This window comes from Seriola aureovittata, chromosome 10 (genome assembly GCF_021018895.1).
Source record: "Seriola aureovittata isolate HTS-2021-v1 ecotype China chromosome 10, ASM2101889v1, whole genome shotgun sequence".
Lineage (NCBI taxonomy): Eukaryota > Metazoa > Chordata > Actinopteri > Carangiformes > Carangidae > Seriola > Seriola aureovittata.
Genome location: NC_079373.1, coordinates 15,470,741 through 15,494,446, shown reverse-complemented (window position 1 = coordinate 15,494,446; position 23,706 = coordinate 15,470,741). Strand labels below are relative to the sequence as shown.

General features: G+C 43.7%; 1 protein-coding gene across 4 annotated transcripts in view; it reads right to left on the bottom strand.

The window, feature by feature from the left end:
• frmd4a (FERM domain containing 4A) overlaps nt 1–23,706 on the bottom strand; it is a 102,510-nt gene that overhangs the window by 55,916 nt on the left and 22,888 nt on the right. Inside the window, exon 1 of one of the 4 annotated variants that reach the window (XM_056386500.1) lies at nt 2,781–3,211. The exons of 2 other annotated variants lie outside the window; for them this stretch is intronic. In XM_056386500.1, coding sequence (XP_056242475.1) covers nt 2,781–2,873 — 93 coding nt within the window. In that variant the 5' untranslated portion in view covers nt 2,874–3,211. Of the gene's footprint in view, nt 1–2,780; nt 3,212–23,706 lie in introns of those variants that run through there. One more of the 4 variants, XM_056386499.1, reaches the window with a different exon arrangement.

Below are 23,706 nucleotides of genomic sequence, written 5' to 3'. Positions count from 1 at the left end.
TTAAATTGTCAACACCAACTGTGCAATTTATCATCATAATATTACACTGTCAACAGTCAGTATAGTGTTTCTATCTATAAACCCTTCCACTATCTATAAACCACTTCTATCATTGCTGACACTTTTACTTTCTCAGAGCTAATCTTGTAATGAAAGTTATGCAAGATGCAGAGAAAGGGGGCATGAGCGGGAGAGGGGCATGGCAAGTCAACATATGAAGAAGCTTAGAAGGAGAAGATAAGGTTAAGATAAGAAGATGATTCATGGAGAGAGAAAAAGAGTAGAAATCAAGTTTGTCACCTCTTTTATTGTTCTGCAGTTAACAAGGCGTGTTTTACTCAGATGTGTCATAGCTGTTGGCCGTGAACAAAGATGGCTATGTTATCCCTGAAGATATTACTCAATTAACTGGGATGTGAAACCCACATCCATCAGAAACTGCACACACGTGAGACAATTCATCTGCATTAGTTTTGTGACAGGGCACAGATGCGTATAGATACAGATTTTGTCAATATTTTTTTTCTGTATGCATGTACTCTTCTATGCAGCTCACGCAGTTGCATAAGGCGGAGACTGGATGATAACGCAATGAGTTATCTAACGTGACATGTCAGAGCAGGACAAAGCTGCAGCTGTGTATATAGAAGTGAAAGTATTTCAGAGCCTCACTACAGACACGGGAAGGTAAAATCATAACTCAACAGACAGTCAGCATTCTTAGATCCTCAGGGGAAGAAACCAGTAGATCACTGAGCTTTGTTCACCTGCCATCACCAAGAGAAATAAGTCAGAAAGTCTGAGGATTTAAATTCTCTTTTTAAAACTGTGTTGTGTGCCTGTTTGGTTTAATAGATGATGATATTCTGAAAATCTCATGCATTCACTACCTTACACAGCAAGTGGGTGCACATCCATCTATTTTTCCAGCACAACAGAACAGTTATGTGAGTGAGTGTATGTAAATCATCACAACAAGTAATCCCAGTTCAGCCTGTCTACACACAGCTGGCTGCAAGAGGAATGGGAGGCAGAGAAAGGGGACGCAATCAGGAAAGAGGGAGGGAGGGAGAGAGAGGGACCTTCCTTTAGTCCTGCGTGACAAAATCTGCTTTTCTCTGTTAATTAAGGTGATTTGACTGTGTGTGTGTGTGTGTGTGTGTGTGTGTGTGTGTGTGTGTACCAGCCAATCAACCATTTACATTAACATGTACATTTAGTCATTTGGCAGATACTTTTATCCAAAGCGACTTACAAGTGAGGGACATCACTAAAGCCAGCAGCAATTACTTCTCTAAAGGACAGTGATTACTTTGTTTCCTCCAATCATGCACTACTATGACAGCAAGCCAGATTCAGTTAGTGAGTGAGTGAGACATTCAACCTGAAGACTATGAAAAGTGAGACCTGAAAGGATCAGAACAAGACGCTCTCAAGTCTCTTACTTGAGAGGACTTACTCTTACAGTGCAGTGACTATAAAAGCTATCTTCTGCAAATCAATCAGCTTGTGCTTTATGTATTTACGGAGATGTGAGGGTTATAGCAGTTATTTTTTTGGAGGGTCGGAATATGCATGTCTAAGCTTATTAAAGTGAAAGCCGTTTCATCCAACATACAGTAGCCACCCTGTGTAATTTATGATAGCATGTGTGAAGTATGTGCACGCCTGTGTGTATTACTGTATCCTCTGAGCACGCGTTCAATCAAAGAGAGAACTACAAAGCGACCGGCGATTCTCAGAAGAGCTCATGGCATTTAGAAGTCACATTTCCTCAAAGGGGTGTGTTAATGAAACTGAAGTCACATTACATCAAGTGGGAACACTGAGATTTCAAAAGCGAGATCAAATTCAAGTCAGTGCGATCCTATGAGCACCACATGATTTTTTTGGGAAAGCAGTTTGGAAGCCTGGCTCACTCATCACCTGAGCACACACCTTACTTAAGTTTGATTCACTTGATGCCAGTGTTTTTACAGCATGAAAGAGCACTGACACACATCACCGAGAAAATGCATGGGGGACTCTCACACACACATACACTCACAGCTGCAAACTTATGTGCTGCTTTCAGTTTGCAGTTTTCTCGTGGTGTGAACAACTTTACTGAAGAGCAAAAGAGGTGAATCATCTGGCAGGTTACAACCTGTCTTTACAACAACATAAAGGTTAACTTTACAACATGCATTCCACATCTAAGCTTAGCTGGAAACTATTATCTTCAGTCGTCAGCCCACACCCACCAGATTTACACAAACACTGAGGTTTCTGATGCACCGACAGACAAAGTGAATTTTCACTGTATAAAAAGCCCAGCACTTTAAATCAAGCTGAAGGCAATGCACAGCTTTACTTGATAAAAGGAAGCTTACTCATGTCTCTAGTCAGTTCAATTGCATTGACAGTGACAGGCAAACAAGCTGCACTCAAACACAGCTCTCCCACAGTGAGACTTCCCTGTAACCTTGAAAACTGGGGACGGCAGTGGCATACATTAGCAGAGACAGAGACAGAATGAGTTGTGGAAAGACTGACAGGCTCAGACTGTCAGGAAGAGAAACACAGTGAAGCATTGTCCACTGTAGAGATTAAAAGCTTTGCTCTTGACTTGCCTTCCACCAACTCAAATCTAATACCGTTCCCTGGATTAGCCAACCTTTTTAAATCCCACTTACACACACAACAGCATGGCAAGACACGGTCACAGAGAGAGGGAGAGACAAAGTCAGAGAAGGAGAGAGAAAGTGAAAATGAGGAATTCAGGGAAGCTTGTGCCTTACCCTCTCTCCACTGTTCCTCCGTAGAGTCCCCACCGGCAGCTTAAGCATTAGCCGGCGGGTTCTCCCCGGTGTCACTGCACCTTGGACCACCATCGTACGCTCCAGAGTGTGTGTGTCCGTGGGTGTGTGAGCATGGGTGCAAGTGTGTGAGGTGGGTGTCCTCGCCGTCCCGTCCAGCCTGGCAGCCGGGGTTCACGCGAGCTTGCGCGTGGGTGTGTATCAGGAAAGAAGCTTGTGTGATGTGAGTGTGTGTTGGTGGGTGGTTGTAGCAGCCCCACACCGGTCCTATGTGCCTCTCTCTGCCTCTATTTCCCTCTGTGTTAAAACACTGCCCATGCTGCTCCGCTCAGCTATGCTCCACTCCACCGCTCTGGAGGTGAATGAGTGTGTGAGAGGGAGAGGGAGCGCGCTTTGTCTCTCCTCTCTCTTCTCCAGCTCTCTGGCAGCTCCCCCTCCTTGCCTCTCACACTCACTTCCTTCAGTTGGGGGCTTAACCAGGTCACTGGATTAATGTGATGTTACGGCTGTTATTAGCATACGCACTCGAGTCACGTGATCCAATAATAATTGTGTCTGAGAATATATACCCCCACCACACACACACACACACACACACACACACACACACACACACACACACACACACACACACACACACAGCCCTTACAGGGGATCACGTGGGGAACCTCAAAAGGAATATGGGATGTTTTGCCATCTGGTAGGGAGATTATCTTTGAAATCCCACATCCAGCTTTCTCTCCCTGCACTGTCTGGACTAGGACACAAAGGGAGTTTACACACACACACACACACAAACACATACAGACACACACACGCATGCATCCTTGCAGTTAAGCATGCACAATTCTAATGCATACAGATATTGATCATCCTATCACTTGATTCATTTTCTGCACACAAAAAAGTGCAGAAATTTACCAGATATTTTTTTTCCCACACAAAGTTTTGAGAGTAGTGGATTCGTAGCTGCGAGGTTCCAGCTCTTGCAAAGATCTTTCATCATGGCTGCAGCCACAGAGCTGAGTCAGTCCTCTGTATCCACCACGGTGGTCTTTACATGTCCATTAAAGCTATTGGACTCATGAGTTACAGCTGCACCTAGTGACTTACTGTCATATTCTCATCATCACTCACTGCTGAGCTCTGTTTGCCACTGCACATCAATACTGAACTGTCAGCTGATTAACTAAAGTGGATCAACACACATATGCAGGCATATACAGATGTCCGGAATGCACACATGTACAGCAGGTTCATATATATCAGCAGCAAGCAGATTGGTAGTTTAGGTAGTTGTTGTAAGCCAGTAGCTGTGGATTATAACAAGTAAGATTTAGATTGGTTATAACAGCTATGAGGTGGCTGGATGCTGGGTCACAGGATATAAAATCAGATTAAAGCCACCAGTCAAAATGAACAACCCAAACACTCCTTTTCCATCCCCTATATATAAATGAGGACCCCTGATGGCTTTAGTGACATGATAGTGTATAATATGTCACGCTTATACAGACACACACTTACACACACGAAAATGACACACATTGTGCCAAAACCGAGCGAAAGGCATACAGGAGAGAATCATCTGCAGTGGTAATCCCCAGTAAGCATTATTTATTCAATACCCTGGCCCACATCTGTGTGTGATTGGCTGTGCCCTACATGAAAAATATCAGAGGGCTATTTATAAACTTTGTCTTCAGACTTACAGGTCTTACAGAAGACATACTGGAAGAAAAGAGGAAGAAAAGAAAAGGGTAACCAACAGATGCAATTCAATTCAATTTCTCTCTATTTGGTCTGTATGTGTGTGCGTGTGTGTGTTTGATGTTAATTCAAATTGTGAAGACAGAGATTAACTGCCACTGCTGATTTGGGATACAAAACTCAGCTGCTTTTATAGTGATTTTGTATGACACCTTGACAGGGAGATGACAATACCCTCCTAATTGAACAGTTTAAGTATGGTTTGTGTTTGTTTGTTTTCTTCCGCAGCTCAGTTTTTTTCCTTTAAACATTTTTTTAAAATTCCACTGCTTCAAATCCTGTGAGGTGATAAGCCCTCGTCTTGACAGAAGAAAAAAATTAATAAAATACCAACATGTTACTATTCTTGATGCCCGAGGCTAGATGCATGATGACCCATTTCAGTCAACAAGCGCACAGAAATAAAGGCAAATGGGATTTACACTTGGTAATAAAAAAATAAGTGAAATACAAAACTGCATACATAATAATATATGAGGCAAAAAAAAAGGAAAAAAAAGCTGTAAGATTTAGACATGCCTCACTGTACTGGATCAGTTCACAGCAGTTGTCCTCAGAATGAACTAACAGCTATTAATACATTAAAAAAAAAATGCAGATAATCAGAGAGAGTGAAAGAAAAGAAGAAAAGAGAGAGATGATCACTACCTGGTCATGTAAGATGCTTATGGGGGAGGTGCAAACAAAGCATCTGGATTGTCTGGGTTTTATTTTTACACTGTGTGTATGTCTGCCTCGTCTGTGTTTGTAGTTGTAATAATAAGAAGCAGTGGTTCTCAATTGTAGAATCCCGGCATTGTTACGCATTAATTTACCCTGATAACCCAGCCAGTATTTGCCCACGGCCGTCTGACTCATCCCTATGGTCCTGCTACTGCTCCTCACTGTGTTTGTGTGTATGTGTGTGTGATTGTGTGTGTGTCTGTGGGTGGGTATGTTTATGGAAATGCCCTCTAGCTGGACTCTCGCCCCATCCCAGGCAGCAAGGGAGGGGGTTGAATGTTTATGTTTCTAGACTCCACAAATTACAAAGGGTTGAGTTACAGCACTATTGCACAGACAACACAGATAAACAGTTACATTGCCTAAACAATACCACCATGATAGCGTAATTCAATTCACTGCTCATGGTGTGCTTCTGTCTGTGCTTCTGAGTGTATGCCAGTGTTGTCTTTCTCTATCTCCTGAGAATGAGATGAGCAGAAAGCGGGGTCTCCCACCCTTCATCAGGCCAGAACTAATCATAATGACTTCTCCACAGGGGAGCATCCACTTCAATTATCATCCCCTCAGCAGTGTCTGTGTAAGAAAGCCTGGGAAACACTTTTACATGCTCAGAAAGGTAACACATAGCCCATGAGATTTTGAGGAAATGGGGACATTTGTGTGACTCATTGTGAAAACTGGGGCATATTTGTGTTTTGGAGAGATTTGGTGGAACACCGGGACAGATCGTCCTAGTCAAACCGTGTCGCTCTGTACAACATCTGGTCAAACCTGCTGGGAGGTGACTGTGTGTGTGTGTGTGTGTGGGTGTGTGCACATACTTTATATTTGCATGTGTGTCTTTCAGTATGATTAACATTTCAGCCATTGGCTCCAAAGGAATGTAGACAGATGGAAAAATGGTGAATGTGTTCTGGTTATAACCTTGATGAGGTGCATAGACATTGCCTTGAAAAAAAAAAAAAAAAAACTGTCTGAGTGCAGAGACTCATGCACTGCTATTATACAGTCATCGATGCCTTAATGGAATTAGAATATATCATTCCAATGGGCCAATCAGTAGTCTATTATGAGAGTAGTAGCAGACTTGAATGGGCCGCTAGACGTGCAATTTGCCCCGGTGAATAGCATTCAAGGCTTCTGAATTATTCACCCAAGTATACTGGGAAACCTGTGTGTGTGCTGGACCAGTTGATATCAGAATTTGGACCATGCATACGATGGAAATTGAAGGTTGAATGATAATAGCTTATTAGTTTGGAGATGTACACATAAAAATTGGATCAAGTTTATGATAATTGCCTTTTCTCTATTTATTTGGGTGATTCTGCAGTCAAGAGAGAAGACTAATGAGGCAAGAAACTGAGAAACACTTTTGATTGCTTAATCTGACTAAATTATTCAAATTTGATTCATACTATGGAGAGAATTAATGTTTTTTTTCCCAGAACTTTGTATAATGTATTTTTTAATTGTATATTTTTCTTTTTGCCAACAACACTTGATGTCATTCTACTTTAAAGAATGTCTGCTAGAGATGCCACAATACCAGAAATTTGGTAGTCAGTACCAATAGCAACAAATTTCCTGATTCTCGATACCACAGCAGAAAATAGAAAATAACAGATGATGCTGCACAGTTTGCTAACACACGCACTTGTCGGCACGCACGCACGCACGCACCTCCATATAGTCAGGTGCAAGCTAAAATTGACTAACATGGTGACAGACCAATAGTATGAAAATATTCATTTAAAAAGTCAGCGTTATATTTTGACAGACTGAACAGTAACTACTGTAGCCTGCTAATGTTGTGAGCACCCAGCTAACGTTATGAGCCGTCACTATGTTAGCCTAAACAAGCTAACATTAACCTTTGTAAACGCTGTGTTTGGAGCTTTGCTACATGTCAGCTGTCCTAATTCACACGGAATAACGAAAACATTTCAGGACAGGACATGAACATGTTTACGACATGTTAATATAAAGCTGAAACTCACTCACCCTGAACTCTCTGTACAGGTCTGGACGCCTGTCTTGGAGCTACTTAGGTTGGTCTGAGGTGTTTCCTCCTGTGGCACCGTGCGCATACAAGTGTTTGTTTGTCTATATCTTGTCCATTGTCTTGCGGTGTCCCCCCCCCCCCTCCTTACGTCATGTTGAACCTGTTGCTGCACCCGCACTTGCTGCTGCTATTCATGTTGTTGTTGTTGTTGTTATTGTTTACTGTGCCGGCCTTCTTCTTCTTCTCTTATACTTTGTTATCAGACTAGGTATCTTGTAGGGTTACTGCCCTCAGCAGAATTACATCTGCAGTACCAACAACGTCTATGGTACCTTCAGTACCTACACCACTGTAAAAAAAAAACAAAAAAAACAAGTGCCTTCACATGTTCTGAATTTTAGCATTGACTTGGTACCGAAGTATCAGTTCTGGTGACATCCCTGTTGTCTGTGTAGCCAAACCCTGATATATCGTATTCCTTTGCACTGAGTGACATGTCCCACATACAGTACACTGTCCTTCTGCTGTGAGTCAGATCCTGACTAACTAACACAAGAAACATAGGCCTATATTCTCCCTCAACGGAAAATAGCTCCAAACAAATGCACTATTTAGGCTACTTCTGTTTGAGTAATGTTTGGTGACAACTATAGTGTCTAGCTTTTTTAGGAGCGGTGGACTTGTAGGTGCTCGTCTGTTCATTGGATTTGTTCACTATAAGAAAATATAGCATAACATCAGCCTGATTTTAAGGTCGCAGATAAAAGGCCTTTGAAATCTCTCCACATTTACTCCTTGGTCCTGAGAGAACTTGACACTGACTCCAGCCTCATACAAATCAATATTACTATCAGATTAATGTGGATGGGATCACAACTGTTGGGTGGAGAGAGAGGCAGAGCAAGGGACAGAGAGGGATAGAGGGGGAGAGGAGAGGGAGGAGAGGGAGGAGGTCAGCTTACTATAATTGAACAGTTTTGTCACTGGGTAGAGGACACACCCATTACATAACAGAACAGTCGCACATAATACAACCAGTCAATAGCCTCTGTCTGAATCAACACATCTACGGTCGCAGAGTCAAAAGAGAATAGTATGCTGGAGAATAGACATACACAATGTCGTGAGACAATTGTGGAGAGAGTACAAGTTCTTGGTATCAGTGCGTCATAGTGTTTGGGCTCCTGGCAGAGTGAATGCTGGCAGACACCGCAGGCCCTTTGTGGCAGACCAGCTCTCCCAAAGATATGAACTAGTGCATTATGGGTGCTGGAAGGAGAGGAGACAGCACTGAAAAGACTGTCTCCTAAAAAGAGCAATGCAGTACAGCTGTGAAGGAAACAATCCCATCCAGCTGAGGTCTTCCGTCAGAGGAGGCACAGGGGGGTGGAGGAAGAAGACATGTTTAGCTCTGCCTCCAGGCCTGGATCGTAGGAGGGATGAGGATGTTGGGGGAGAGGACTTGGGGGGGAGGGGAGACATTCGTAGGGTGCATGAGGAGGAGATTCAATTAAACTACACAAGGACCGAATGCATTTTTAATCACGCCGCTTCATTTCCTGACGTGACTGTCAGCCTTTGTGCAAGACTGTGCGGCATCCTCTGAAAGAGGAGCTGCCATCTCTCTCTCTCCCTCTCTCTCTCTCTCTCTCTCTGTCCTCCCCTCATAGCTCACACAGCTCAGTGGACCAGCAACACAATACACAGCAGCTTTGGCACGAGCTGATATGACACTCTGAACGGACATTTTTAAGCAGCTAAAAAAAAAAATCCAATCACAAGTTTCAGATCATGTCACTGTCTTATTCATGTTGAAGGGTAGTGTCATTGTGTATGTGGTGGTGTATGTGTATGTGTTAGTATGCACATGTGAATGAGACCTCTGGGGCACAAATGTCATGGAAATCAAGCTATACACAAACATTAATGACTGGTATTTTGCCTCTAAAATGAATAGACATGATTTATCTTCTAAAAAGCAGTGGATGAGCTGATTCTAATGCTGTTGATGGGCTTTCTTACTAGATTCCTAAATTTGAAGCTGGTAGGCATGATTTTGTAACCATGTTGTGTGCAGTCATGTGCTTTAACTCTATGACAGCTGGCTTGAAAGCAGGAGAATTAAAAGTGTTGACCTGAAAAAGCTACCGTCTACAGATGACTCCACTTCGACTTGAGCTTCCTGCGAGCGATCAAGGCAACAAAATAGTGACCTCCTTTCTTGTAGTGAAAGAGGTTGTATAGGGAAGTTCATAGCCTCAGATCCTCTCGGCTTTTCTGAATCATTCATATGCGCTGCTGTGCTAATGAAAATAGCTGTGCACCTTTGAATATAGCTGTGCACTCAGCTGCTGCTCCAAGCCAGTGAGCGACATAGTTATGGCTCTGGAAGTCCTTTTCTACTAGAGGCTGAAGAAGCGATGTCATTATTATAATATTCCTTTAACGACCTCGGTCTCTGTGCCCAGCTGAGTTAATTCATACAGAAACACAGCTGACAACCAGTTAGATTCACAGAACACAGAAGTTCAGAGTATAGAGTGTATTATTGCTGTTTTTTGCTTTGGTACACCCTGAAAAAAATTTCAGTAGTAGAAGATGCCTGGTCCATGACACGTCTACTGTTGGTAAGCCTTCCCATAAAACTATTCAATCCACCCTTTCAATAGACCTCTTCTTAGCTCATGTCTGCGTGTGTGTGTGTGTGTGCGTGTGTGTATGTGTGTGTGTGTGTGTGTGTGTGTGTGTGTGTGTGTGTGTGCATGTAGAAGTACACATGCACCGCACCATATGCACATTCGGTAAGCAACCAAGCTGGAAAGGGTGCAGGCAATTTGAATATTTCTCATTTACGTATGCAAAGTGGCCAGATAACCCTCTGTTTTCCAGCCTCTTCCAGCAATTAGAGAACTAATAAATAAATAAATAAGCAGTCTAATTAGGATGCTGAGAGGAAATGCAGAGGAAGGAAGCCTTTTCTTGACTCCCATTTTTCCATCCCACATGCAGTGCATGAATAATCCAAATCCTGTTGTGGCCATAAACACTAATCTTTATTGCTTCAGTGATAAATCATCTATTGGATATATGAAAATGACCAAATCTCCAAAATAGGTTGATGGATTCAGGCATCAAATCCCTGCATATATCAGTGACACTGATGCCCCACAGCAGTGGAATGAGTGCTGATAGTGTTCACTGGAAACACAGTCTATCTCAGGAAAGGACAGATTACTGTCCCCCCCCCCCAACAGATGCCTGTGCCTGTAAACAATGTTAAAGGGAAACAGCAGCTTAACGACCAAACTCATTACAGCAGACGGCAGATCAAAGCAACCAGGGATTCTGACGTCGTATTTAAGATGTGTGTTTGTCTGTATGGAGGTAGACTGCATGTGCCCGCATATGAGTATGTTTTTGTATCGAAACGTGTGTGAGTGCTCGCTTGTGTACACCGTGTGTGTGTGTGTGTGTGTGTGTGTGTTGTGTGTGTGTGTGTGTGCATGTAGAAGTACACATGCACCGCACCATATGCACATTCGGTAAGCAACCAAGCTGGAAAGGGTGCAGGCAATTTGAATATTTCTCATTTACGTATGCAAAGTGGCCAGATAACCCTCTGTTTTCCAGCCTCTTCCAGCAATTAGAGAACTAATAAATAAATAAATAAGCAGTCTAATTAGGATGCTGAGAGGAAATGCAGAGGAAGGAAGCCTTTTCTTGACTCCCATTTTTCCATCCCACATGCAGTGCATGAATAATCCAAATCCTGTTGTGGCCATAAACACTAATCTTTATTGCTTCAGTGATAAATCATCTATTGGATATATGAAAATGACCAAATCTCCAAAATAGGTTGATGGATTCAGGCATCAAATCCCTGCATATATCAGTGACACTGATGCCCCACAGCAGTGGAATGAGTGCTGATAGTGTTCACTGGAAACACAGTCTATCTCAGGAAAGGACAGATTACTGTCCCCCCCCCCCAACAGATGCCTGTGCCTGTAAACAATGTTAAAGGGAAACAGCAGCTTAACGACCAAACTCATTACAGCAGACGGCAGATCAAAGCAACCAGGGATTCTGACGTCGTATTTAAGATGTGTGTTTGTCTGTATGGAGGTAGACTGCATGTGCCCGCATATGAGTATGTTTTTGTATCGAAACGTGTGTGAGTGCCCGCTTGTGTACACCGTGTGTGTGTGTGTGTGTGTGTGTGTGTGTGTGTGTGTGTGTGTGTGTGTGTGTGTGTGTGTGTGTGAGGGATGCAGTGTAGAGCAGTTTTTCATTCCCACAGCCTGAGTGCTTTGTAAACCACAGGGGCCTGAGTAATCTACCTCTAACCAAGCGTCACGGGCAATAGAAACCCGACTATCACATCCATCAGACTTTCCTTCTCGTCTCATTCCTCTTTCATCCCTCATTTCCTCATTCTCAATCCTCACTTCCTTTACTTGGGAGATTTCATTCACTCCTAATCAAAAGATTTATGCCTATCCACAGATAAATATGAACACTGCAGACCACAGAAAGCATAACTAACCCCAGTATAAAGATTTAATACTTTGGAGTTGGTTGGATGAAAGCTCCTCACATGTTGAGTTAACATTCCTAAAGTCTTTACTCAGTGGGTTAACCCTGTGTTGAGTCATGCTTAGACCATGTGGTCCAGGTTAGATTCTTGGTCAGCCAGTTTATTCCCTAAATCTCTCTCTGCATAGAGTTTGATGTTTAATCAGCACGTATTTTTCTCTTTTTTTCTCTACCAATTACTGAGAGAGCATCTGGAAAGAGACATGAACATATGTTGGCCCCTGGTCTCCAACTGCAATTATGCAAGAGGTCAAAGCACAGAGAGGAATGGTGACGAAAGACTCAGATGCTTCGGTTAAATGCCGGATAAGACAAATACTGTCATTGAAAATGAAACTGAACAAAAGAAAGAGTGAGCAAACTTACAAAAACATCCATAAGCATGTGTTCCAGGGTCACCTCTAAGTCCTCGAGTCGAGCTGCAAGAGTCATCGTTCAGCTGATCCAAAAAAAAAAAAACGCCACCAAGTAAGAATTTAGATTTAGGTTTTTCGACAAAAGCCTTAATCAAGACCCAAACTCTGATTTTCCAGCAAGTTTCTCCTCCTCTCTCTTATTATATGTTATTATGGGATATTGACAGATGACTTAATGGAAGACATTAAGCCATGTCAGCCTTATAATATCCCAATTCTTCAAAGAACCATGCCATAACAGCTTCTAAAAGTCCATCCTAATTTGTCCACACTCTCCTTTCATTCTCCATCCAGGGTGGCTTTCCCAAACAACCAGTTGTAGTCCAAGTCTGATAAATAAACACGTCTATCGCCACTAAACTTGGCTCCGAAAACCGTCTGGAGTCCAGTCACTGTGCTCCAACTCTTTCCAAAAAGGGTGTGAGGGTCCCCCTCAAAGTGCCCTCTATCGCTCCTTTGTGGACCTGTGGTTACTGATAAAGATTTGTGAGACTAGAGTCTTGAAGTCCCCTGCTCAGATCTGATTTATGATCCATGTAAGATGAAGACGCTGACAACTCCCTGGCAGAGGGTGGGTCTCACTGCTACTGTTAGGATGCATGGAAGAGGAGAGGAGGAGGAGGAGGAGGAGGAGGCATAAGGCTTGATGGGAAGTCATGTGTCTGTTTCAATTTTTTTTTATATCTTTCTATCTCATATTCACTAAGTTGTTTGAACAGGATATCTCCTCCCTATTACCCTCCGCTTTCTCCCTCTTTTTCGTCTGTGCCCTTTCAGGTCTCTGTCCACAGTGGACGTCTTTGTGTGGAGGGAGAGCCTGGGGCAGCTGATGCCCAATTCTGGATTCTCTTGGCTGGGGTCATCCTCTCTCGCACTGGGCCTCTCATCAATGGGCCATTGTAGGGGCCTCATTAAGGACTGGCCCTGGATGCTGAGGCTCCCATAGACACACAACAAGAAATCAACAGCGATATGGCCTGGATCTATGACTTGAAGCTTATGTAACAGTAGCGGGGAGGGTGGGTGGGGGTTGTAGAGGACAGGGCACGTGGGGTAGAGGGCTGATTGGGAAGGAGAGGGCTGGGAGGGAGGATAAGGGGACAGTGATTCAGTGAGGGAGGAAGGAAAGCAGAAGAAAAGAAGGGAAGCAGGGGGACGAAGGATGTTGGTGGGATCATCCATGGAGAGGGGTTGTTTTTGTTTTTCTGGCAAGTGCTGGTGGAATGCCCACCACCACCACCACCCCACAACCCCCATTCTCTCTCAGTTAACCAGACTTAGAGAAAGAAAGAAACAGAGATTGAGTCAGACAGAGGGGTATGAGAGGAAGTGAGTTTAACTGGGGCTGTACCACCAAACAGGATATGACTGTATGTAGTAACAACCTGTAAGGAGGGAGACTGTGTTTGCGTGCACCACAGACCTTATTTAAAGATGGATGTAGCCTCTGCGATGTCATCCACAGGTTTCTGAAGAGTGATTTTGAAGCTCAGAGTGAGCTGCTCCATCCGTCGCCATCTTGGCAGTGCCTGACTCCCGGCTAATCGAAAAATGGGCAAAGAGGTGGCGCGTTTGTAGCCGAGACTTCAGGGCATGTTGGTTTGTTGCAAGCATACGCTCGCCCACCTGTCACTCAAAGTGGCCACGCCCTCAATTATGCATAACATTAAGCGTTAATAATTTACATGGTTGAGTTATATAAAGATTCACCACCCTGTGCAATTCCTTTTTTTCCCCATGAAAAACACAGTCATCGATTAATTTAGTGAGACATTTGTGACATAAGAATACATTGTTCTTCATGAGCTAAAGTACGTTGATGCACCATCTAACCTGATGGTCATATCTCTTAATTTCTCTTCAAATCAAACACCTTCACTCTTTTGGTTCCACATCTCACATTTAACCTTTTTCTCTCTTCTTGCTGCAGTTCTCTTGCTCAGCCTCGTTGTGTCTCAGAGATGTCCCTCTCAATCTTATCTCTCTATCCTGTCCTCCTCCTGCCCTCTTTCTAAGCCACACAGACCCAGAGTGCCAATGACCTTTGCCCTTTGACCTCTCTTGGGCGCGAGGTCGACAAGAACAGCCACTCATCAGTCCTCGCATCAACTCTGCGGTCAGGAGCAGTGGGGTGTGACCAAGTCTATTGAACAGATTTTGTGCGCACAGACACACACACACAGACACACAAAGACACACAGACACACACACACACACACACACACACACACACACACACACACACACACACACACACACACACACACACACACACACACACACACACACACTATAATACACACCACTGGGTGTTAAAAACAAAGTGCACTGATCCATCAGTCCTTTGTTGCCCTCAGGAGGCTTTCCTGTCTTCCTGAAGTCACTTCTAACGCTGTGAATATGTAACACCGCACCATTAATAACGCAGAAATATCCCTCTAATTCTCATCTGCATGCCGCTCATGCATCATAAATACCCTCCAGCATGGTGAAGATGGACAGTATATGGCCACTAAGACTTGTGAAGCAGGTGGCATGCGGAGTCTGAATGCAGTGAAGAGTGTAGAGATCGGCAGGTAACCAATCTAGACCCGCATTTGCCTTAAGTGAAGAGCTTAACCACCAACAGAGGGGCGACACGGGACAGCATGTCCCAGTGTGACTCTTCTTTGCACGGCTGGGGTTAAAACCCAGATTTCTGTGTGTAATCCAGGATGTGTGTGTGATGCTTTATGTAGGAATGAATCATTACCACAGTGTTTACAACCGCCATCTCAGAGAGAGTTAAATATCACCTCATCGCTTTGCATAATACACAGAAGCAAAAAACACATTATGTTCCATCAAGGCACATTCACATGTACTTGCAAATGCATATTACTGCAGAAGAGGGAGTTTCGACTGCCAGGCTACTGTTCTGTACATGATTTATTTAAATATAAAGGTGGAATTTACAAGGATCCCTGCTTAGTCATTATTCACACTGCCTCATGAACATTATCATGCACACATAAATAAACAATAACCATCGCATGGATTTATACATACATATAAAATGAAAATGTACAATTCAACAATTGATTTATACAAATGATTTACATTAAAACTACCAAACTGCAGGCTTGCTATATCAACCAGGGTTAGCTAAAAAAAAAATCAATTTCACTACATTTGGTACCTTAAGATGAAACAGGCTGAAGCAGTCTGATGTGTTTTTCCATCGTTCTCTGCCACCAGATCCCACATGGAAGTTGTCTGTTCCGGTAATCCAGTAAGCAGAGAGAACACTAGAGTGGTGGCAACTGCAGCAGCTCAGACTGTACATTACAAAACCGGCCTTAATGAGCCTCTTTGATTTGGATTCATTGTAAAAGAGAAAAACTCTTGACGACAGTTTTGCTCTTTATATCTAATTTTGAGCGAGAGTACGGAGCGTGCGTCTGTGTGAGCCTGATTGATTGTGATGTCCACCTGGCATGGAAAATAGGGATATGTGCTAATCAAACTCTGGGCAAGCTTCCAAATGGTTTGCACATACACACACACACACACACACACACACACACACACACACACACTCACACACTCAAAAATAGTTCTATTCTAGACATGTTGATAAAGCCTCTTAAGCACCTGTTTGCAGCTAACTGTCTAAAGGGTTTACTGCCAGTCTTATACACTAGCAAGAAGGTGTTAAAGTCTGCAGAGAATGCAACACAATGCACCTCATCTGCTCAAATGTCTGCAAAATGATCTCAAATGGTTTTATTGATTCACAATATGTTGCAATGTAAGTTATTATCCTTTTGTTGCATTTTTCTATGCCTCCCACACTGTCTGAAAACAGTATTAAGACCATATAGTATGGTCATAATAATGTAGGTCTGTTGCTGTCTTTCATTATTTTCTATATTTTTGCTGACAGTTGCTCTGTCTTTTACTGTTTTTTTCCCCTCTCCATTCATGTGTCTCTTTTTGTCAGCCTCGAGTGATGAAGGACAGCAGAGTGCAGATGAGAGGGATTCTGCTAAGTCATTCTCTGCAGCACTGTTGGTAATCTGAATTCTGCTGTGTCACTCCGCACCCCAAATCTGTCATTACACATTACTGTGAACGCCTCTCCCTTGTTTGTGTGTCTCTCTGGATGCTGGTGTGTGTGTGTGTGTGCGTGTGTGTGTGTGTGTGTGTGTGTGTGTGTGTGTGTGCATAAAAGTGTATGTGGTTTCCAGAAAGAGACGCAGGTGCACTCCACTATCTTATGTCATTCTTGCTGCAGTGAAAGTCACCTTGGATTTTACAGTTAGATCCATTCATACTCACAACTAGCCAGAGAAAACGTTCTTTGAAATATTTGACTGTGTAGAGGAATCAAAAGGTGTTCATAAAACAAATGCACACACCTTTTCTAACTTGGTCGGAACCGTTACTTCTGTCTTCCCTGTCCTACATACAAACCTCTCACCACACGGTGAGTGTGTGTCTGAGAGGCACTGAGCAGACAGAATGCGACAGAGGCATATTTAAGAGGCTGGTTGTATGAAGGCACTGGATTGAGTCACGCTCCAGCATTTTCTGCCCCAGTAAACTTAGCCCACTTTACCCAGTGCTGAGGAGGCTTCCCAGCCTCTGCCATGCACAGAAATAGACACAGAGAGACGCACACGTACCCAGCAACACTGTTAAGTGGGTAAGAAAACATTGTTTCCCTAACACTGATTTAACAATTAACACTCTAGTAAGCAGGCATTCCTGTCTGCCTGCAAGGCAGCACAATTTTTATGAATTACTCTAGCGTGCAAACAGCACACTCAGATCAACTTAGGATCAAGACATGCACGTGAGTCCACAACCCCAAAGTCCACATACGATTAGGAATCTGATTTGTAGCAGCGTGAGCGTTAAATGTTTGATGATACGGCTACATATTTAATTTTAACAGGCCGGATCATGAGGGGAAATGGGTTATACATGATCGTACTCCCAGGGGAAAACACAGGGATACTGGGAAAAGGGGGAAACATGCGCTAACACACTTTAATGTGTGTGTGTGTGTGTGTCTTTGTGTGTATGCATGTTTGTTTTAATATGTGGACAGAGAATTTGAAATGGATCACTGTCCTATGTATACATATGAACGGTTGTTTGATTTAGGGAATACATCACCCACAAAATATGCCATAATATATCATATGTGGCTGCAACCTCTGATTATTTCTCTCAATAAGTGGATTGATTATTTATTCTGTAACATATCAGAAAATAGTTCAAATTCCCATTACAATTACAGATATTCAATTTACAGTGATGCTTGAAAAATCTTTTCGTTATTTGTCATTGTGCCGGCTGCTGTTCTGACTCAAGCTAACAACTGAAGACCCATGACCCAAGTTTTCTTGTATTCCTCACACCCTAGCCAAACCGTTTTCATGCCTCAGACCCATTTGTCTACATGCAGGATGCAGCTGTGCTTATAACCCTTGTAAACCTCTCAGCCCCTCGTAACTAAATGACTCTCCTTCTTTATAGACAATGAATCATTATGATACCTCAGGCATGCAAACCACAAATTAACAAAGTATGCGCACAAACAAATACAAAAGTACAAAGAGGATGCACCTGTGCACACTGTGCCAAACCCAACACACACACATACAAACACACACACTTGCATTTCCTTGTTTTTCTAATGAGCTAACATGACCTACTCATTCTATAATCCACAGCACACTTGCATGCTTTCTCCCAGGAGTGCAGTAACCCAAGCCAGACTGTGCCAGCTCCACCTCTTGCTGCAGGCATGAGACTAAGCTGCTTGTTACTGTACAGATGGGCCCCACACCTATGACAGGTGCCCCGGCTCCTTCACGGCCCCACTAACCAATGGCCAAACGACTTGGACAAATTGTCTTTGTTATCATACAGAGGAGGAGGAGGAGGAGGAGGAGGAGGAGGAGAGCCCTTAGGGATCAGGGAAAGAGAGACGTAATTTGAGGACATCATCTCCACCTCCTGTCATTACTCCAGGCCATCCTCATCATTGAGAAGGTAAAATGTAAAATCACAGGAATGCATTTTGTGGATTTATTGTTTTTTTTTTTTGTATGAATATCTACATCTGTTTTTCTCTGGCTAACTCTGTGCAAGGACAAAAAGATGGGATCGAAGAGGGAGTGGGCTGACAGAGCAGAGCCAGACTGACCCCCTGGGGCCACGGCCTCCGCTGAGGTCCCCTGTTAGACAGACCAGTGCACCTCCCACCTTTCTCTTGCCTTTGTCCTCCACAGCAGTCAGAAAAAAAGATGTGCCGTGACAGCCAGGGCTTGATCAGTCCCAGGTTTCACTCCAAGCCAAGGTCCTGTCCCTTGGTATTTACCATTTATTTACATTCAGCTCCTGTTACCGCCATGATAACAGAGGAGCTGCTGAAGCCATGAGAGAGAATGGAAGCAAAAAAGAGCAGACAACTGGCACATGGAAAATGAAGGTCTTGGAGGTGGGTTGGGGGGGTTATTTGGGAGGGAGCATTGGGGGCTAAATCCCTCATAATTGCCCCTCTAGTAGACAGCAGGGGCAATGGGATGGCTGCTTGGTCACTGACAAAACTCATAATTATTAATCATGCACAGCCTTTAACATATGCTTCCTTCCTTCAGTCTTTTTGTCCCTCCCTCCCTCCCCTCTATCCTTCTTGTCATTTTCTCTCTCTCCATTTCTCTTGCTTTCTCTGCTTTTTGTCTTTCGCCTGCTCATTGTCTTCCTCTCGGACAGCAGGAGGAGCAGGATGAGGTCATTAATTATACATATAACAGTTCCCTGGTCACAACACACACACACACAGACCTCTCCTCCTTCTCCACCTGGTCCCCTACACAGGCCCGTGTGTCTCTGAGAGAGCTGTGATGACAGATGAGAGGAACTGTGGAGTTGTCCAATAAAACTTGGTGTTTATGGGGGCCAAACGACCAGCACTCACACACAGCAGCGGAGCAGCAGACCACTACTCATTAGAGCTGAAGGTCTCCGCTTATTGGCTCCATACATCAGACAGGACTCAGCAAGGAGGAGGCTGGTTACATCTAACAGCAAAGAATCTTAAGCGATGTCAGGGGTTTTTTCTCCACCAGTGCTGACCAGTGCTCATTTACAGCAGTGAAGGGATTCTTCTGGCCTACACTTTACTGGAAGGGCTACAGGATGAAGCACAGACACCACTTCAACAGCAGGGCCAGAAAGACCTGCTCCTCTTCAATCAATGAAACTGAGGCACATGATTTTGGGAAGCCTTGGGCAAGGCAAAGAATCCCATCGCATGGCGCTCTCTGGTGGTCAGAGTGTGGAATGATTCTCACTGGTGAAAGGCTCTGGGAAAAGGCTCCGAGAGTCGAACAGAAACATCTTATGAAAGGAGATTTAAAGGACGTTAAGGCACATTTAGAAGACCGGACTTTAAAATAGGCCATGACTTCCAAGGAGACAATTAACACTGACAAACAGGTACAGCAGATGACATTTCATAGAGAGACGGGTAACAGTAAAGTTCCGACATGCCGGTTACCACAGAAGTAGTCAGGTGCCTCTGGGAATATTTTTTTCTCACCAAAAATGACGTAATGATTTACAAAGGTGGTATTTGTGCAGCACTATTATTTGTAAACTAGTATATATAATAACCACCTACATCCAACTGCACCAACTTCAGGACTTGTAGGGCAACATTTCACGTGAGACTGATAATGTGCTGAATGAAAGGGGTTATTATCTTATTATCTGCTTTATATCTCTGTATTATAAGGCACTTCCTTCATTTTGTTCAGCCCCTGCACAAGAGTCAACATGTAGCTTAAATCATGTCCTGCATTTGGGAAAAAACAAGCTTATGTGTCTACTGTTGTTCACACATGAGCAAAGAACAATATTCACCTTTTACAAATCCCACCGTGTGATATAAACCAAATCAGGAAGAGTAGGATCCTAGGAACCTACATTGACTTTCTGTCTCTCATTAATAAACATCCATATTTAATATCAAGTATGTGAGACAACTTGCAAAGGTGCACGTACAAACAGGCTACACAGCAAATAACAACAGCTGTTGCCGAAAACCAGACACATCCACATACAAACACCTCTAGACATGTATTAATGGCCTTAACTGCAGTGGCAGATGCTCACATCTGTTCAGAATAAAACACACACGTATTCATGCGCACACAGAAACACACACAGGGGTGAGTTATAAATCTGACACACGTCACATTTAATTGTTCTAACAAGCAGTAATGAGAGCATCGAGGGTCAGCGAGACACTTAGGATGATGTAAGTATTCCTCGGAGGATGGATGAGCATCAAACTGGCAACCTTGATTTCATATTTGGGTTTAATTCAGCGTAATGGCAGCTGTCTACACATGGGAGAAGGGTGATAATAGGATACTTGGCAACCGCTGCACAGTGTTTGAAGCTAGAGAACTGGACTGGTGATGAGAGGGGAAAAAAACTGACAGGAGGGGTCAAATAAAACACACAGCACCTGCACTCTGGCAGCGAGGCAAGAAAAGGGGTAAGCTTGGGATCATTATTATCGTTTTGATTCCTCACACCAGCTGAAATATACAATATTTAGGGAAATGACGCCCCCAACATGTGCAGACACATACGGGAAGCAATCCCCCGACGACGGTCCCTTTTAGACAGAAATATTTATTAAAAGCTTGTTCCTCACTGCTGCATTTCCCCGTGAGAAGCTCCAGTAAGACTACTAAAGCTGGAGGAGATTGGTAAAATGCCAGTGGTGTCATGGACTACTGCTTCAGAAAATCAAGAGCCGAAAATCAAGAAAAGCTCTAAAGATTCTCCTCCCCCTTCCAAGTCCAATTTGCCACTCTGAACAGATTTATTCCTCCTCCTTCCTGGAACCTTCACCTTCACCATCTCTCATTCTATCTCTCTCCTTTTCCTATCCATCCGTCCATCTATTCGTCCATTATTCGAGCCGCTCTGAACCTGCTTGCCCCAGCTTCACTGCTGGGAGGCTGACAGGCCGACATCAATAAGACTGTCTGGTAGCAGCATATGGTCCCGTACATCTGGAGATGAGCGAGTACATGTTATGGAGCATGTAAATTGACCACTGAGCATGCATTCGTGGGTATGCACATTTTGTGTGTGCAATGCATCTGTACGTATATATGCATGTATAGGAGAGCGTTCAGGTTCTTTGTCTCCTTGCACAGACATGTGAATCGTGAGTTAGACATTTGAGCACTAGAGCATAAAGAGTGCAAATGTGAAATCTGTGCATGCTATTTGCACTGAAGACCTTTTAAACTGAAATAATTGAACTCTGAAAAAAAGATGGGAAGAAAGCTTTTCCACTGAATTAAACAAATATGTGATATATTTGCAAGGCGGTCTGTCACAAAATGTTCCACTGTTATTGCTTTATCTTTCACTATCCTAAAGATAGTGCCTGTTTGACACAAAAATGGGAGCATTGGTATTTTTTCATGTATTTTTGGTTTGGTTTGTTTTCCCACAATTCAGGAATGGCCAATTCCCACTGCACTGCAGTGTTTGTTCCTGCTAACTCTCTCTGTAGGCCCGGGAGGGGGGAGCTGCAAGTTGCATCTTCACCAAGAGGCAGTAACACATGCGGAGGTCCATGTGATCAGCTCTAAACGAGTGCCACAGCCAGCCAGTGGTAGCCATCAGCACAGTTATAAAGATATGATCGTTTGCGGCTACCTACCTGCTACTGCTGCCAATTAGGCTCACAGGAGCGCACCCGAGCCAGAGGCCAGAAACAGCACAGCCAGGGATTGTACACTTGAGCTCCAGGCTCAATTTGTAATTGTAATAGAGCCAGTATTCCTCGGTGTATGTGAACAGGTCAGAACTGGAACAGCGTTAGTTGCTGCAGGAAAACTGTTTTTCTGTTGATATAGGCTACTTACTGCACTTTCAAGACTAGGTTCCATAATGCATGCTCTTCCTGTGTCCTCTCTTTCCTCTCTCTCTTCTACAACAACACATACCTCTCTCTCTCTCTCTTTCTCTCTCTCTCCCCTCAGGACAGTGTTGACACCGGTCCAGGTCGTGGTCACCCAATCAAATGTGAGGAGACCTGCTACTGACTGCCGCCATCCTCCTCCCTCCTCATGTTAAGAGGTCAAAGTTCAGAGCCCGGGGGAGGACGTGTGGGGATGGAGGTAGGGTGGCTTCAAAGCAGGGAGAGATGGGCTAGAAATGGTGGGTCTCTTGCAGGGTTGAGGTGAAAATGGCAGAATAAAGAGAGGGCGAAATGTTTAAATGCACGAGACTGAGTGAGATTAGAGAATAATAGGTAATGGGGTGAAGCGAAGAAAGGAACTCTATTTCCTGTGTGAGTGTATGTATGTGTGTATTTGTGTATGCGTAAAATTGTCTGTGCTATGTAGATCTACTGATAAGGTGATGTATGATACCTGTGCAATGCAGGGTGTCACCCTCTGCAGCAGGGGTGACACAACTAATCCTCTGCTCGTTCATCAAAGGTGTCTGTGTGTGTGTGTGTGTGTGTGTGTGTGTGTGTGTGTGTGTGTGTGTGTGTGTGTGTGTGTGTGGAAGCTTGCAGTTACATTCCAGCATATGTGTATGTAATTGCCGCTTTGATTCTCTAAAGGCTAAAAGCAGTGCAGGGGAAAATCTCCTGGGACTATCTATTCTATGCAATTACACAGATAGAGTCAATAGACATAGTAAGACTGCTGGAGGCTCTTTAATGTGCTTGGTTTTAACACTGACACACAAACACCAATGCATTAATTGAAGTATGGTGTTACAGTGAAATTTTCATTATGTTAACCTCTGTGTCTTGCTGTGTCTTCTGCCTTTGTGGACACTTGACTAATTTTCCCCTCCCATCTTTCAATTGCTTTCTTGGAAATAATTTTAAAAAAATGACTGTGGACTGATGGCAGCCAATGAAGTGGAAAATCTGCACCCTGTGTTTCCATGACAACACCTAACATTAAGTGCATCACTGGTTTGCTTCTCTGGTTGCTCAATTGCGCTCTGATTGATCTCATCGTTCGGGCCTCTTCAAGAGGACAAGAGCACATTTGACATGCTTGACACAGCAGGGCACGCTCACATGTGCAGACACACACACACACAGACACACACACACACTCACACACACACACACCCTTAAACGCCCTCATACAGACACGATCAGAGATGGTGTATAGGCGACATGCAGTGCCAGATCTTCAAACAGGGAAAGAGGAGATGTGCGGCACAGAGGAAAAGCTTCAAACAGGGAGCTGTGGGAGTATCGCTCTCTCTACACGGCATCCCACTGATGTCATCTTACACAGCGCAGCAACAGTTCTCCTCTTTGTCTGCATCTGCTCCA